General features: G+C 42.7%; 1 protein-coding gene across 3 annotated transcripts in view; it reads right to left on the bottom strand.

Moving 5' to 3' along the window:
- RTTN (rotatin) overlaps positions 1 to 16,465 on the bottom strand; it is a 74,061-nt gene that overhangs the window by 42,172 nt on the left and 15,424 nt on the right. The window contains exons 11-25 of one of the 3 annotated variants that reach the window (XM_054381731.1): positions 15,952 to 16,122; positions 12,983 to 13,195; positions 12,540 to 12,652; positions 10,677 to 10,803; positions 10,225 to 10,350; positions 8,057 to 8,173; positions 7,280 to 7,419; positions 5,872 to 6,047; positions 5,035 to 5,130; positions 4,332 to 4,420; positions 3,503 to 3,620; positions 2,521 to 2,617; positions 1,768 to 1,836; positions 1,241 to 1,429; positions 350 to 589 (exon numbers count right to left, since the gene is read on the bottom strand). In XM_054381731.1, the coding sequence (XP_054237706.1) occupies positions 350 to 589; positions 1,241 to 1,429; positions 1,768 to 1,836; positions 2,521 to 2,617; positions 3,503 to 3,620; positions 4,332 to 4,420; positions 5,035 to 5,130; positions 5,872 to 6,047; positions 7,280 to 7,419; positions 8,057 to 8,173; positions 10,225 to 10,350; positions 10,677 to 10,803; positions 12,540 to 12,652; positions 12,983 to 13,195; positions 15,952 to 16,122 (2,081 nt within the window). Of the gene's footprint in view, positions 1 to 349; positions 590 to 1,240; positions 1,430 to 1,767; positions 1,837 to 2,472; positions 2,618 to 3,502; positions 3,621 to 4,331; positions 4,421 to 5,034; positions 5,135 to 5,871; positions 6,048 to 7,279; positions 7,420 to 8,056; positions 8,174 to 10,224; positions 10,351 to 10,676; positions 10,804 to 12,539; positions 12,653 to 12,982; positions 13,196 to 15,951; positions 16,123 to 16,465 lie in introns of all 3 variants that reach the window. The other 2 variants (XM_054381730.1, XM_054381729.1) reach the window with 2 other exon arrangements.

Raw genomic sequence — 16,465 nt, 5'->3', positions numbered from 1 at the left:
AGAAATGGGTAGATTCAGATTGGATGTCAGGAAGAAGTTCTTCAGCATGAAGGTGGTGAGACACTGGAACAGATTGCCCAGGGAGGTGATGGAAGCCTCATCCCTGGAGGTTTTTACGCCAAGGCTGAATGTGGCTCTGAGCAACCTGATCTAGTGTGAGATGTCCCTGCCTCTAAGAATCTAAGATTCTAAGCTCTTCTCCAGGAATCTCCTGGATTGTTTGTGCCCTGCTGTGTCAGAATCAGAGGTGCCTGGACATTCAATTTCATCAATTTAAAATATGAAAACTAGGAATTTACCAGTTTAAGCTTCATAAACTGGAATGGATTTCTGTCCTCAAAATGCTCACCTGCTTATAGCTTTTTGCCAAACAAAGCTCTTCAAAGTGGTTCCACAAGACCCAGAACTGCATTTGAATGCCAGTCTGTCATTCAGCACGTAAAAACTAAGCCTAGTGAGAGCAGCTTGGACATCCCTGTGGGATGCTGCCTGAATAATTGAATTAAGACAATCCTGCAGTCCATAGTTGGTGTGAGTTATTTTGAGTACAAGAATATCTTCTGAAGATAGTTTTAGTGAATCTAAAAATCTGAAAAGGTAGAAGAGAAAAATTATTAACAGTCAGGACCCTGATGACTACTTCAGTCAGTGCTGACTCCTTCACTCCCAGGTTCAAATGAGAAGACAAAACAAAAATTACAGAATCACAGAATATTAGGGGCTGGAAAGGACCTTGAAAGATCATCCAGTCCAACACCCCTGCCAGAGCAGGATGACCTATACCAGATCACAGAAGAACACACACAGGTGGGTTTTGGGTATCTCCAGAGAGGGAGACTCCACAACCTCCCTGGGCAGCCTGTTCCAGTGTTGACTTAAAATGTTACTTTTGCTAACCAATTCTTTCTCTTCCTTCTCATTCCCCCACTTCTGTTCCAAATCAGCAACAATAACTAACAACCCCACCTCACTTAAAGCCTGAGCTGTTTAGGTTCTTGGACAACATATCTACAGCCTCCTGAGATGTGATCCTTTCTGTTTAAAAGACACCCCTCTCAAACCAGTAGAATCAGAATCACAGACTATATCTGGTTGGAAAAGAACTCAAAGATCATCCAACCCAACCCTCAAACCCAGAACAACCTGAGCTCCTCTCTGATGTTGAAAGCATTTGAAACCAGTTGAAAAGTTAACTTAACTGAAATATGTCAGGATTTAAAATCAAGATAAATGGGCTCACGTTTCTGCTTCCTCTTCAGAATTTATCAGTTGCAGGAGGTTTTCAATCCCATGGTACCAGGAGAAATTCCAAGCCATCTTAAGCATATCTGACACAGGTTTCATAGCCAAGCACTCTGAAGACAATGGCAACACAACAGTGTTAGGGCTAACGACATGATGAGCAGTGATCCTGATTGGGAGATGATACCTAAAAAAAGAAACACATGTAGAAAAAAATAAAAGGAGGTTGGTTGTTTCTTTTTTCTTTGGTTTTGTTTGGTTTGGCCTTTTTTTTTTAATTAAATGTTCTATTACATCAATGATTGAAATGTGAAAATAAAGGTCTTGAAGCTGTTTTGCAGAAAACAGAGACTTAGAGAAAAAGCTCCTTGTTTAAAAATGCAGTTTTGGATTTAACATCAAATGTTTCCCTTCTGTCTCCCACCTCCACACTTCAGGAAGGAGAGCAAATGGCAAAAAAGCAAAGTTAACAAACTGTTTAAAAACACCAAAATACCTCCCAAACCCCAAACTACCCACACATACCTTCTGACAATAGCAACAGGTAAACTGAAGGCAGGTAGGCCACTACCATCAGTGGTTGTGCCATCAGCCCTGCAAAAGGTTAAGTTGTAGTTATTACAGAAACATAGAATGGTTTGGGTTGGAAAGGACCTCCAAAGAGCATCCAGTCCAGCCCCCTGCAGTCAGCAGGGACATCTTCAACAAGATCAGGTTGCTCAGAGCCTTATCCAGTCTGAGCTTCAATATCTACAGGGATAAGGCCTCAACTGGGCAACCTGTTGCAGTGTTCCAGCACCCTCATGATGCAGAACTTATTCCTAACATCCAACCTAAATCTGTTCTTCTTTCATTTCAAACCATTGCCCCTTGTCCTATCACTGCAGGCCTTTGGAAACAGTCCCTCTGCAGCCTTCTTTTAGGCCCCTTCAGGTACTTGAAGGTTGCTATTAGGTCCCTCCAGAGCCTTCTCTTCTCCAGACTGAACAAACCCAGCTCCCTCAGCCTCTCCTCGCAGCAGAGGTTCTCCAGCCTTTGAATCATTTTTGTCACCCTCTTCTGGCCCTGCTCCATCAGTCCATGTATTTATACTGCAAAAAATACGCAGTGTAGATCTACGTCTATACAGCACGCAACCCAAATTGTTCGGTCTACAACCATGCAATTTTAGATCTATGGAATGTTTAGAGCCTGATTTCTTTGGATATATAAGCTCAGTTCCATTAAAACCTCACATTTCTACCACAGATTCTAAGATTAAAAACTGCTTTTTCATACCATGTTTCTGTTCTGGCTGCCTCATCAAACAACAGAAGACAAAGCAACACTACAGCTTCAGTTAAAACAGCAGCATCGTTCTGGACCAGCAGAGAAACTGAATGAAAGAAAGACACCCAGAAATGTGTTAGGAAAAGACAGACATTTACAAATACAGAGAAGCACACTGGTTAAAAATAACTCATTTCTACAGGCATTTTGACAACATCTTTAACAGATGTGACAACACAGATTAACAGATTCATGAAATTAGACTCCAAGATTCATAGATAGGTTTGGGTTGGATAGGACTATGAAGATCATCCAGTCCCAACCCCCCTGCCATGGGCAGAGATACCTTCCACTAGACCAGGTTGATCAAGACCAGGAAGGGGTATCCACCACCTCCCTGTACAACCTGTTCCTGTGTCTCCCCAGCCTCACTGTCAAGAATTTCTTCCTAAGCTCCAGTCTAAATCTGCCCTTCTCAAGATTCAATCTATTCCCTCTCATCCTACCACTACAAGCCCTTGTAAAAAATTAAGAAGTCCCTCCCTAGCTTTATTGTAAGTCCCTTTTCAGGTACTGGAAGGTACCTGAAAGGCTCTAACCTGGAAGGCTCTAAGGTCTCCCTGGAACCTTTCTCTTCTCCAGACTCAACATTCCTAACTCTCTCTCAGCCTGTCCTCATAGGGGAGGTTCTTCAGCCCTCTGATCACATTCATGACCCTTCTCTGGACCCACTCCAGCAGTTCCATGTCCTTCTTACACTGGGGGCACCAGAACTGGATGCAGTACTCCAGGTGAGGTCTCATGAGAGCAGAGGGGCAGAATCCCCTCCCTTGTCCTGCTTGGGTAACATCAGTACACAATGACTTATCTTTTAACCATTAGAGACCCTGAAGTGATCCGAGGTTCTTTTAAAGGTTATTGGTTAAACATCTAACCATATTTTGCACATTTTGTTTTGATACATGCATCAAAGCCAACACAGAGTGATTACCTCTGAAGAGTAAAAGCAGCAGAGGTGACTGCTGTGCTAGGGACAGACGAAGAACCGGGTCAGCAGACACCAGCTTGCGTAAGAGAGTCAGGCATGGTACCATGATGGGCTCCATGGGCTCCAGGAACAGAGGAAAAACAAGGAAAGATAAATAACAATTAGGATAATCCAGTATCAGATGACTAATACATGATGTCATGTGGAATTTCATATACCGTTGTCAGCTTACACTTTCCTGCTGGCTGGATCTAAAGCATTCATTGTTCAACGTGGAATTTTAGATTTCTCCTCTAACATGTTCTGCAACTTTCTCCATGAAAGGTTTGGATGTCCAATTTAGCATAAAGGAAACTAAGGAAAAACTCAAAAAAAAGCAGTGCAAGAGGACTCTACCTCTGCACATACACAGAATAATAGGATGTTAGGGGTTGGAGGGAAGCTCTAGAGATCATCCAGTCCAACCCCCCTGCCAGAGCAGGATCAACTAGGGCAGGACACACAGGAACACATCCAGGTGGGTTTGGAAAGTCTCCAGAGAAGGAGACTCCACAACCTCTCTGTGCAGCCAGCTCCAGGGCTCCAGCACCCTCACAGCAAAGAAGTTTCTCCTCATGTTGAGGTGGAACTTCCTGTGTTCCAGGTTATACACATTGTTTTGTGTCCTATCACTGGGCACCACCACAAAGAGCTTGGCACCTTCATCCTGACACTCACGCCTCAGATATTTAGAGACATTGATCAGATCCCCTCTCAGCCTTCTCTTCTCCAGACTGAACAGCCCCAAGGCTCTCAGTCTTTCTTCATAGCAGAAATGTTCCCTCAATCTTACCATGCCATCCACATGTATGCACTCATTCAGGTAAGCCAAAATCTTTTCTATCACACCCAACTTTTTCACAATGCCATGCATTTTGGTATCTGTAGGGAAACACAAAAGGCAGTTAGAATCACTGCTTCTACACCAATTTAAGATTAAACTTTCTCCTGTAAGTTCACAAACTCTTCCTGTTGAAAACAAATTTCCAAAATTGCCAGTTCACAGAACAAGTGCACATCTGGAGCCCTCAACACATGAAGGAGATGGATCTGATGGAGCAAGTCCAGAGGAGGGCCATGAAGATGATCAGGGAACTGGAGAACCTCTCTTACAAGGACTGACTCGGAGTATCTGACTTACCACTAGCAAAAAGTTTGAGGCACTCTTATTTCTGACACAGATCAACAAACTGGTGAACATAGAAAAGTAGAAAAAAAAAAAAAAAGCTTTTCCAGAGCTTACTGAATTCAGCTTACTCCTTTATCACCCAGGAAAGCTGTTTCTTTTAAACAGTTAATCAATATTTCTTATTCCTCAGGAAAAAAATAACAGAGAACTGTTTGCTTGGGGTATTTCTCTAGCATTAAAATTCTAGTCCAAGAAATACATAAGAATTACAGAGTGCCCTTAGACAGACATAGAGCAAACCCAGCAACCCTGCAAGCTCTCACAATGGTCACCACATGAACACAAAGTTGCTGAAGAATTATTTTACCTTCTACAATGACAGCCAGCTGGTCAGCTGCAGACTTGCGTAAAGGTAGGTCAACAGCAGCTGAAGTCAAGACGTCATAAAGCTTCTCAACAGTTTCTGACTGAAAGGAAAACTACATTAGATTTACATCCTGCATGGTGTTATCAAACAAGGTAACCAGCCAAGAAAGTAGAAAATAAAAGGATCCAGTCCAAAGGAGGCCACAAAGATGAGCCAAGGGCTGGAGTACCTCTGCTATGAGGATAGGCTGAGGGAGCTGGGGGTGTTCAGCCTGGAAAAGAGAGAATTCTGGGGCTACCTTCGAGCTGCCTTCCAGTACCTGAAGGGGTCCTACAGGAAGGCTGGAGAGGATGTTTAGCCATAGGACAAGGAGGAATGGTTTTAAGCTGAGGGAAAGCAGTGTTAGACTGGATCTGAAGAAGAAGTTCTTTGGTACAAGGCTGGATGAGACTCTGGAATAGGCTGCTCAGAGAGTTGTGGATGGCTCCTCCCTGAGGGTGTTCAAAATCAGGTTGGATGAGGCCTTGAGCAACCAAATCTGCTTGAGAGATGTCCCTGCCTATGGCAGCAGTGTTGAGATAAGATGACCTTTAAGGTCCTTTACAACCCAAACCATTCTATGGCTCTATATTTAAAATTATGTGCCCATTTCAGTATAAATTGATTTTGGGAGGGGGGGGGAGAAAGCTCTGTGTGAGAAAAAATAAATAAATCAGCCTATGCATGCACAATGAAGTTGTAAACAGAGCAGGCCTGTGGTGTTTTAAAGCAAGTGGTGGCTTGAGTGACTGAGCAGGCAGAAGAGCCAATCCATGACAATCTTAAGACAGAGTTTACTCACCTTAAATATCGATTCTCTTTTATCATCCAATTTTAGCTCAACAGCTTTTTCCAGAATAAACAAGTTTGCAGTGTTGGAAAGCAGGCTGCCATGCAGAACTGGGCGTTTCAGGTTTGCATCTTCTTCATTCAACAGATGGAATGTTAAATGTTGAAGAGATGAAGAACGAACCCTAAAGGAGTAAGCAGTAAGAAGATTAAAACATGAAGCCCTGCACAAAGTGGAAAACTTCAGCTGTATAGTTAAGGATTAATTAGTTTATAAAATTAATACAGTGTAGGAGGAAGTATTTACTCAACTCAGTATTGATTAATCTGCCTCTCAAATCAACCCACTGAATTGTTTTTTAAAAGAAGAACACAGAATCATAGCATTGTTTTGGTTGGAAAAGACCTCTAAGGTCATCGAGTCCAACCATCAACCCAACACCACCACAGCCATTAAACCATGTCCCAAAGTGCCATGTCTACACATTTTATTAACACCACCAGGGAAGGTGACTCCCCCACCTCACTCCAACCTCCTTTCAGAGAGTTGTAGAGAGCAATGAGGTTTTCCCTCAGCCTTCTCTTCTCCAGACTGAATAACCCCAGTTTCCTCAAGCTGTTCCACATAATACCACAGCATCACAGTACATTAGAGGTTGGAAGGGACCTCCAGAGATCATCAGGTCCAAATCCCTGTCAAAAGCAGGATCAGCTAGGGCAGGCCACACAGGAATGCATTGAGGAGGGTTTGGAAAGTCTCCAGAGAAGGAGACTCCATAACCTCTCTGGGCAGCCTGCTCCAGGGCTCCAGCACCCACACCAAAGAAGTTTCTCCTCATGTTGAAGTGAAACCTTCTATGTTCAAGTTTGTAACCACTGTTCCTTGTCTTATTACTGTGTACCACTGAAAAGAGCTTGGCACCCTCTGCTTGACACCCACCCCTCAGATATTTATAGACATTGATCAGATCCCCTCTCAGTCTTCTCCTCTCCAGACTAAACAGCCCCAGGGCTCTCAGTCTCTTCTTCATAGAGGAGATGCTCAAGTCACCTAATCAGCCTTGTGGCTCTCTGTTTAATTCTCTTCAGCAGGTCTCTGTCTCTCTCGAACTGGGGAGCCCAAAACTGGATACAGTATTGCAGGTGTGGTCTCACCAGGGCAAAGTACAGGGGGAGAAGAACCTCCTGAGACCTACTGGACACACCTTTCTTGATGCACCCCAGGTTACCATTGGCTCTCTTGGCCACAAGGGCACATTGCTGTTCCCTGGAACATATCTGATGCAAGAAAAAACAACTACCCCCACTCCCAATAAAATCCATTATTTAACTTGAGCAGCTCAAATACATCTGTGCATAGCCCTCCTAAACGACAGGATAAGGTATTGTCATCAGAAAGCTGCAGGCTGTCACTTACAGCTGCTTTTTGGAGAAGAGGAGACGCAGAGCAGCCCGCAGCCTAGGAGTTGTAGGGAGAATACCCTCTCCTTTGTCAGAGGGTGTCTCGCTCAGGGTGAGGATGCATTTACCCAGCACATCTTTTGTGTCAGCATAACCCTAAAACAAAGAACAACAAACAAACATTTCCAGCATAAAAAAAAAAAATGTAATTGTTAACTTAGTAAATTAGACAAAGGAATTAATTCCCCCTTCTTTTACAGGGTTTCATACAGAATACATCGGGTTGGAAGGAACCCTCAAGGGGCATCTTGTCCAAACCCTCTGCAGTCAGCAGAGACACCTCCAACTAGACCAGGCTGCCCAGGGTCACAGCAAGTTGGACCTTGATTGAATGTCTCCAGTGACAAGGCCTCAACCACATTCCTGGGCAGCCTGTTGCAGTATTTCACCACTCTCATTGTGCAGAACGTCCTCTTGAGGTCCAACCTAAATCCACCTTGCCCAGTTACCTTAAATTACTGGGGTTAATAGCCTCTATACTAAATCAAGTAAAAAAATTATTCCTATATACTTTTTTCTACATTTTAGGAATGCTTCACTAAAATCTAAAATGTAGTTTTCTAAAATAGATGAGAAGGAAATAAGACTCTGTGATGAAAAGTCCCATTACTCTTAAATTAATACGTCAGTGGACTGAATCATTTAGTCACTAAAGATGAAGGACTTTTTTCTGTTACTATTTTCTTTCCTACATTTCATGCATCAAATTTAGACTAAAGCACTTAAGAAGTACCTGTAAAACAGGAATGACAGGACAGAGGGCCTCAACAAACTTGTTCCAAGTCAATCCTTCCATCACTAATCGTCCCTGCAACATGTGCAGCAGAATGGTCTTGGCTGTGGAGTTCACCTGCTCACAACCAAAGAAATTAATGCAACCATGGATGTGTCTAAGTCACTTTGTCAGTGCTGTAACTGGAAAGGTTATACAAAAACATCTCAAAGAGAAAGGATCTATACAGACACAATATTGTCACTGCAAAACGTCACTTTTAAATTCGTCGAATCCTAGAATGGCTCAGGTTGGAAGGGACCTCAGAGCTCATCTACTCCAACCTCCCTACCATCGACAGGGTCACCTCTCAACTAGACAAAGCTGCTTAAGGCCTCATCCAGCCAGGCCTTGAACACCCCCAGGGAGGAGGCATCCACAATCTTTCCCACCACCTATATTTGGCAGCTGAAAACCTGCACTTTTTGACAGAGCTAAAAATCCTCTCACCCCAGGCAACAAGAGCAGCCTTTGATAATTTCAGTCTAGCCTAGTTTTAAGGGACAACACAAATCTTAAACCCAACCTTAGAATACAAAGTTCTTCTCAATTGTTTCTTCTTATCACAGAAAGACAAAGATCAAACTGATGCTTTATGAAAACTTAAGTAGTAGATATACAACCAAGAAGTAAAATAAAACATTCTTGGATATGACCTTCATTATCCAGTTTGTTAGAAGCATAAGAAGACATTAGAAGGTAAAGTGAACCAAATGAGATCATTTTGCAAACATGCATTCTCTCTCTCCATGAATTAATAAATTCAGTATCAGCTGAAGCCTATTTGTTATGCTTCACCAATCACTAAATAAGGCACCCAAGGAAGAAATCAAAATAAATGCTTTCCCTGGAAAAGACACATTAAAAAGTACAAATACAAAGCACATTATCAAAGAGATTTAATTCTTTTAAAAGAATGCTAACATGTGGAAAAAAAAAAACAATCACTTCTAAATGGAATTGTGCAGAGGAGTGTGTTTAAAAGAAATCATCTTATTTCAGGAAACAAGCTGGGAAAAAAAAATTGTTTGCCAACATTCTTCCCTCTCTGCCCATAGAGACCTTATAGAGCAGCTATAAAGCACTCACAAATATTCTAAGGAATTTTCCCCCCCACTCTAAGAACTCCCTACTTAGGGTATTTAGTCCAACCCCCCTGCAGTCAGCAGGGACATCCTCCACTAGACCAGGTTGCTCAGAGCCTTGTGCAGCCTCACCTTGAATATTTCCAGGGATGGGGCCTCAAACACCTCCCTGGGTAGCCTGTTGCAGTATTCCAGCACCCTTATATTGCAGAGCTTGTTCCTAACATCCAATCTAAATCTGCTCTTCTCTCATTTCTCACTGTCCCTTGCCCTGTCACTGCAGGCCTTTGGGAACAGTCCCTCTGCAGCCTTCTTGTAACCCCCTTCAGGTCCTGGAAGGCTGCTATTAGGTTTGCCTGGAGCCTTCTCTTCTCTAGGCTGAACAACCCCAGCTCCCTCAGCCTGTCTCTGTAGCAGAGGTGCTCCAGCCCCCTGATCGTTTTTGTGGCCCTTCTCTAGACCCCCCCCATCAGGTCCATATCCCTCCTGTGCTGAGAGCACCAGAGCTGGACATGGTGAACCCATGGACATGGTGAACACAATGGAAACTGGTCCTGTTCTAGAATACTATAGAACTATAGAACACTTCTACAATAGCCAGGTCATTACATTTAAACACAGGTGTGTTTACTGTGATGGAAAACATAGATGTAGCACAGACATTGCAGATTTAAAATGTCTTTTTTGCTCCTCAACCAATGCACACACTTCAGAGGTCATCCCTCCTTCACAAGAACTTGAGACTTCAGGTTTTCCATGAATGTAAAGCATCTTCCATACTACTTCATCATCTCTACATTTTACTAAGGCTGAATATATTCCATTTCTCATTGGTATTTATTACACCTAATAGCATCCAATGCTTAGAACATTATTTTGTCTCAAGTTGTCATCTTTAAAAAGCCTTCCAGTTGACTACAGCTTCACTGTTTGCATAGGTTTCTATATCCAAGAAACCAGGTAAACCTCAGACCACCATGAAGAATTACCAACACCTACTTGGTGGGCACAACAGCTAATAAAAACAGCTATTAGACACAGTACCTCATTCTTCTCTTCCTGAAGGCCAAAGGTACAGATCTCATACAACACTTTTGGGTGAAGAAGGAAATGCACTCCATGGCAGGCTGAAGACCCAGGCTTGGCAACATTATGAATACCTAAACAGTCCTGCAGTAGAAAGAAAAGCTTCTTAGTTTTACAATTCACAGAAACACAGAATGTTAGGGGTTGGAAGGGACCTCAAAAGATCATCCAAGTCCAACCCCCTTGCCAGAGCAGGATCACCTAGAATAGGTCACACAGAAATGTATCCAGGCAGACTTGATGTGGCCTCTGCTGGACCTGCTCCTGCATTACTTGTTGAGAGGCACCCCTGCCCATGGCAGGGAGCTTGAATTGGATGATCTCTAAGGTCTCTTCCAACCTAGGCCATTCTAAGATTCTGTGATTACTTAGTGCAACACCCCAAGTGTTCAGTAAAGATTAGCTCTAACCTTAACCACTTCCAAACAGCAATGATAGGCTTCAGCTTTTATATTTGGCAAAGGATGAGAGAGTAGACGGAGAAGCACCTTCTGACCCTCAGTCTGGAGCAACAAGTTAGTCTCAGCACACTTCCAACTGAAAATTAAAAATAATTAATTTAAGTATTTATTTTACCATACCCAAAGACACCCACAAATATTTTCCTCCTAAATTTCAGGATAATCTCTGAAAAATACTTCCTGAAAAAATATTTGACAGACAGAAGTCCAGAGATCAAAACATATTTTCCAATATCATACTATTAGTCATGTCATAGAATGTTAGGGGTTGGAAGGGACCTCCAGAGATCATCAGGTCCAACCCTCCTGCCAAAGCAGGATCACCTAGGGCAGGCCACACAGGAACACATCCAGGTGGGTTTGGAAGTCTCCAGAGAAGGAGACTCCACAACCTCTCTGTGCAGCCTGCTCCAGGGCTCCAGCGCCCTCACAGCAAAGAAGTTTCTCCTCATGTTGAGGTGGAACTTCCTGTGTTCCAGATTATACCTGTTGTTTTGTGTCCTATCACTGGACACTGCCACAAAGAGCCTGCCACCTTCATCCTGACACCCACCCCTCAGATATTTAGACACATTGATCAGATCTCCCCTCAGCCTTCTCTTCTCCAGACTAAACAGCCCCAGGTCTCTCAGCCTTTCTTCATAGCAGTTCAAGTCCCTTCATCATCCTCACAGCTCACTGTTGGACTCTCTCCAGCAGATCTCTGTCTCTCTTGCACTGGGTAGCCCAAAACTGCACACAGTACTACAGGTGTGGTCTCAACAGGGCAGAGTAGACGGGGCAGAGAACCTTCCTAGATCTGCTGGACAAATTTTTCTTGATGCACCCCAGGATCCCATTTGCCCTCTTGGCCACAAGGGCACATTGCTGTCCCATGGCATTTATTTATCTTTTTGATTCAAGTAGATGATCGAAACACTTCTTTTCCTAAATTCTCTCCTCAAAATCAGGAGCCTGACAAACATTTTTTGGTCATTGAAAAAACAAAATTCTACTGAGCTTCAACAGCCTCCTTAGATCAGGAGGCTTCCAGGATTTTTCCTTATAGAGGTGAAATTCCATCTCACTACTACAAACTGAATTGATGGCAGTTGAAAAATTGAATTTCCTGTTGCCTGAAACAGTAATCAGCCAATAACTAGTTCTAAAAACCATTAGAACACTGAAAAGTGTTTTGATGGTTCACAATTTAAAAACTCATTAGAGAGCATTTAACTGCAGTTTCCTTCCCAGAAAAAAAATCCCTAAAGTCAAATTGTGAATCAGGATAAACTGAAGATTTTTTGTGTTTCTAGTTAAGCCATCAATAGAGAACTTTTCCAGGTGCCACTGAGTGACTTAAATTTACCAGTTGTAGATATAGAAGATCTAAGAAGCAATAAAAGCATGCTGTTTAATAAATAAGATGCCATTTTAGAACACACAGCACCTACACTCAAATAAATCCCTTTAAGGTTTCCCAAAATATGGTAAAAGTTAAGTTCCATAAATCTCCTTGGAACAAAGGAATTAAAAAGAAGTTTGGAAGCTAGGTGAAAGTGGTTTAAGGCTGCTTCTCTGTAAATCACAGACTAACTTCATTGGCAAAATCATAAAGGTTTAGACAAAGCAAGAATGTAACATTAGGTTTTTAGCAGCTGAAACTCCATCTTGGAGAAATCCACGACAGGATGGCACGAATTATTTAGAAGACACCTTTCAATGGGTGTTCAAACACAGGAAATAAACACATTGAGCTTCAACTTGGGAAACTTTATCCATAAAAAAGATGGTATTTCCTCAAGTAGAAGTTTTACATAGCAAGACACTCACAGATCAGAGCATAAGTGAATGCTTTCCTGAAGCAAGGGGAAGTGCTGATGGTAGGGTAGGCTACTCAAGGCTTGATCTGCCAATTCCACCAATTCAGAAAGATTCTTCTGCCCCTGAGAAGCAAAATGAAAGAAATCAGTAATATTAATTCCTAATATTAAAACTATACAATTTTATTGCAGAACCATAGAATTATAGTTTGTTAGGGTTTGGAAGGGACCTTCAGAGATCATCCAACCCAACCCACACTGTTTTTGTTTTATTTACAAACCTCATGAGCACTACTGGTGAAAACAAATACAAATCAACCACATCATGCATGGTATGGAGCACTCACAGGTGTGGATTTTCATCAGCTATGCTAGACTATAGGTTGCACCACAGAGAAAGGGGAGGAAGGAGATTTGCCTGCAGGAAATATTTTATATAATAAAATCACAGACCTTCTTCTGAACTTCTGCCACAAAGCTACAAGTGCATTCCATTGAATATGCAGCTTCTGAGGCTTGTTTGTAAATCCTGTAGTCCTCAGTACTCATCTGCTCCAGGTAGGCTGCAATGGACTCCTGAATGCTTGGGTATTCCACAGAGAAAGGCACGTCCAGAGACAGAAGAAATAAAGCACTCAGCAAACTCTTCTGTAAAACTTTACTTGCCTTTGAAAGAGAAAATAACTGTTAGAAGAACAGCCTGAAAATACAACAAACCAAACAGCAACATCTGCACTCATTCAACAAGTACCAGCCCTGCCCATGGAAGGGAGGTTGGAGTAGTTGATCTCTCAGGTCTCTTTCAACCTAAGTCATTCTATGACTCTATGAATCATTATTGCTGTTACTTAAAAATTATAGAAACACAGAGCAAATAAATTCTAGACAAAGTGTTCTGTTGTGGGGCTTTTTTTGATTAAAAAGAGAGAGTTCATTAGACGTCACTCTGAATATTAGACCTGTGACCAGCCACAGAAACTGTGTGTGAACTAGCCACAGCACTAGCAACCACATACACCACTGGCCATGGTCCATGCACAGATTGCATGAGGTTGGAAAGGACCCTAAAAGGTCATCTTGTTCACCGCCCCTGTACTCAGCAGGGACACTTCCAGCTAGGGACAGGGCCTCAACCACATCCCTGGGCAACCTGTTTCAGTATTTCACCGCTCTCACTGTGCAGAACTTCCTCCTGATGTCTAACCTAAATCTCCCCTGCTCGAGTTTCAAACCCTTGCTCCTCCTTCTATCACTTCAAGCCCCCCTAAACAGTCCCTCCCCAGCCTTCATGTAGGTTCCATTCAGATATTGAAATGCAGCTCTAAGGTCTCCCTAGAGCCTTCTCTTTTCCAAGGTGAACAGCCCCAATTCTTTCAGTCTCCGTAGGAGCAGTTCTCCAGCCCTCTGATCATCTTTGTGGCCTCCTCTCAATCCACTCCATCAGGTCCATGTCTCTCTTGTGTTGTGGCTCCCACACCTGGACACAGAACTCCAGGTGAGGTCTCCCCAGAACAGAGCAGAATGGCAGGACCCCCTCTCTCCATCTCTGGCCATGCTGCTTTTGATGCAGCACACACTGTTGGCTCATGTCCAGCTTCTCATCCACCACCACCCCCAAGTCCTTTTCTACAGGGCTGCTCTCAATCACATCATCTCCCAGCCTGGACTAATTTCCTATCTAACCACCAGATGGCAGAGAATTCACAGACCACCATTTCTCTAATAAAAATGCTGTCTGCAAATCCAGATAACATCACCACACACTGAGAAGCAGGAATTCTGTTGCTGTTCTGGTTGTTTCTAGTACAAGTGATCAATACTCCTACAAATAAAAATTTGACCTGAAATACAATTTTTTTTTTAATTCCTGCCATACACAGAATTTAAATCTTGCATTATGTGCATAGAAATGTAAAGACAAAAAGGATAAGTCATTAGATAAGCGTAAACATACTAATTTGCAATTAAAAGAGACCATTTCTATTAATCACTATTTAGTGATTAATATTAATCAATATTTGTGACTAAAGGCTTGCAAGTGAAAATCAAACAGATACTCAGATTGAAAAACATCTAACAAAAGGAGCTGCACTGCTATAGAAACTGATCCCAAGAAAGTGTAAACCCATCTAGGTTTAAAAACATTCTAACACTTTTCATCCCACAAAAAAATTCCAAACATCAGATTTCCCCCATCTGAAATAAAAAGGAAATCACCCCCAAGCAAATTGTAGTTACAGGATGAGAGGGAATGGATTGAAGCTTGAAGGCAGCAGACTTAGATTGGAGATTAGGAAGAAATTCTTTACAGTGAGACACGATGAGACATTGGAACAGGCTGTCCAGGGAGGTTGTGGATGCCCTCTCCCTGGAGGTATTCAACTCCGGGTTGGATGAGGCCTTGAGCAACCTGGGCTAGTGGAAGGTGTCCCTGCCCATGGCAGGGGGATTGGAACTGGATGATCTTTAATGTCGCTTCCAACCCAAACCATTCTGTGAAGCTATGAATTCAAGAGCTACAACTGAACTTCTTTAGAAGAGCACTGGAAGGACACAAGAATTAAAATCACTATTATGTATGAAACATTAATTGCCTTCTGTATTCCATCAGGTTAAAAGTGGTGATTTTAAACATTATGTAATTTAAACATCATTCTAATCTGACTTGCAGACATGTTGTAAAGGAGCAGGGGGCAGCAAAGCTTTGCAAACCAATCATCATACCAGAAAACACACCAAACAAGCAAAGATGACACTGAATTTCAAAAATTCTTTGAAGAGAATATATTTAAAATGTTGGAGGGTTTAGGATTTAAAATCTGCACAAGATTCTGCAGAATGCACTGGTCACTGAAGAATGGACAGAGTTGCCTTTCTTGATTGTACACAAGAGAGACACTGAGCTGCTGGAGTGGGACCAGAAGAGGGCCACAAAGATGAAAGAATTGGGGGTGTTCAGCCTGGAGAGGAGAAGGCTCCGGGCAATCTTAGAGCTACGTTTCAATGTCTGAAGGGGACCTACAGGAAGGCTGGGCTATAAGGGCTTGTAGCTATAGGATGAAGGGCAATGGTTTGAAACTGCAGCAGGATAGATTTAGGCTGGATGTCAGGAGGAAGTTCTGCACAATGAGGGTGGTGAGACACTGGAACAGGCTGCCCTGGGATGTGGTTGAGGCTCTGTCCCTGCGGACATTCAAGATCAGCCTTGCTCCTGCCCAGGGCATACTGATCTAGCTGGAAGTGTGCCTGCTGACTGCAGGGGGTTTGGACAAGATGCCTTTTGAGGGTCCCTTACAACCCGATACAATCAGTGAACCAACCAATGTAAATCAGATGAATTTCTCTTTCTGGTGGCTGCTTTCATGTTGTTAATCACAATTGGCAAACCAAAACAAAAACACTTCACAGTGGTTCTTGCTTACCTTTTCTACAGGGACCAGTGTCTGCAGCAGTCTAACAGTGAAGAGTGAAATGCTGTTAAATGCCATTCTGTGATGCACCAACATCACCTCGGGCTGCTCTACGCTGATATTGCTTTTGTGATATAAAATAGTTTCTCCAAGCAAACCCAAGACCAGCAGCAGCTTCTCTTTCTGCAAACAAAAATCAGAACCACAATCATTAGCAATCCTTGCAACATCTCTGCATGGTTACAGTGTTTGTACAGCACCCAAAGCTGCAGACGGTTACACCAAACGCTTCTACAATGCAGAAAGGGTACACAATGCACAGGATGGCTCTTTTTAACCTGGAAAATTCTACCACCATTTGCATGAAATCTATCTTCATTCACATGCATTGAAGACCAGACACCCCTAGTGTTCAGACAAGCTGCAGTTTGCATCTCTAGTATGTTTGCTACATGCACAAGCCATGCTGCCTTACATTTCATACAATCACTAAGGCTGGAAAAGACCTCTAAGATCATCAAGTCCA

The sequence above is a fragment of the Indicator indicator genome, chromosome 6 (genome assembly GCF_027791375.1).
Source record: "Indicator indicator isolate 239-I01 chromosome 6, UM_Iind_1.1, whole genome shotgun sequence".
In the NCBI taxonomy this organism is placed as follows: domain Eukaryota; kingdom Metazoa; phylum Chordata; class Aves; order Piciformes; family Indicatoridae; genus Indicator; species Indicator indicator.
Note: the sequence above shows the minus strand (reverse complement) of the source record. Positions and strands in the feature narration are given on the sequence as shown.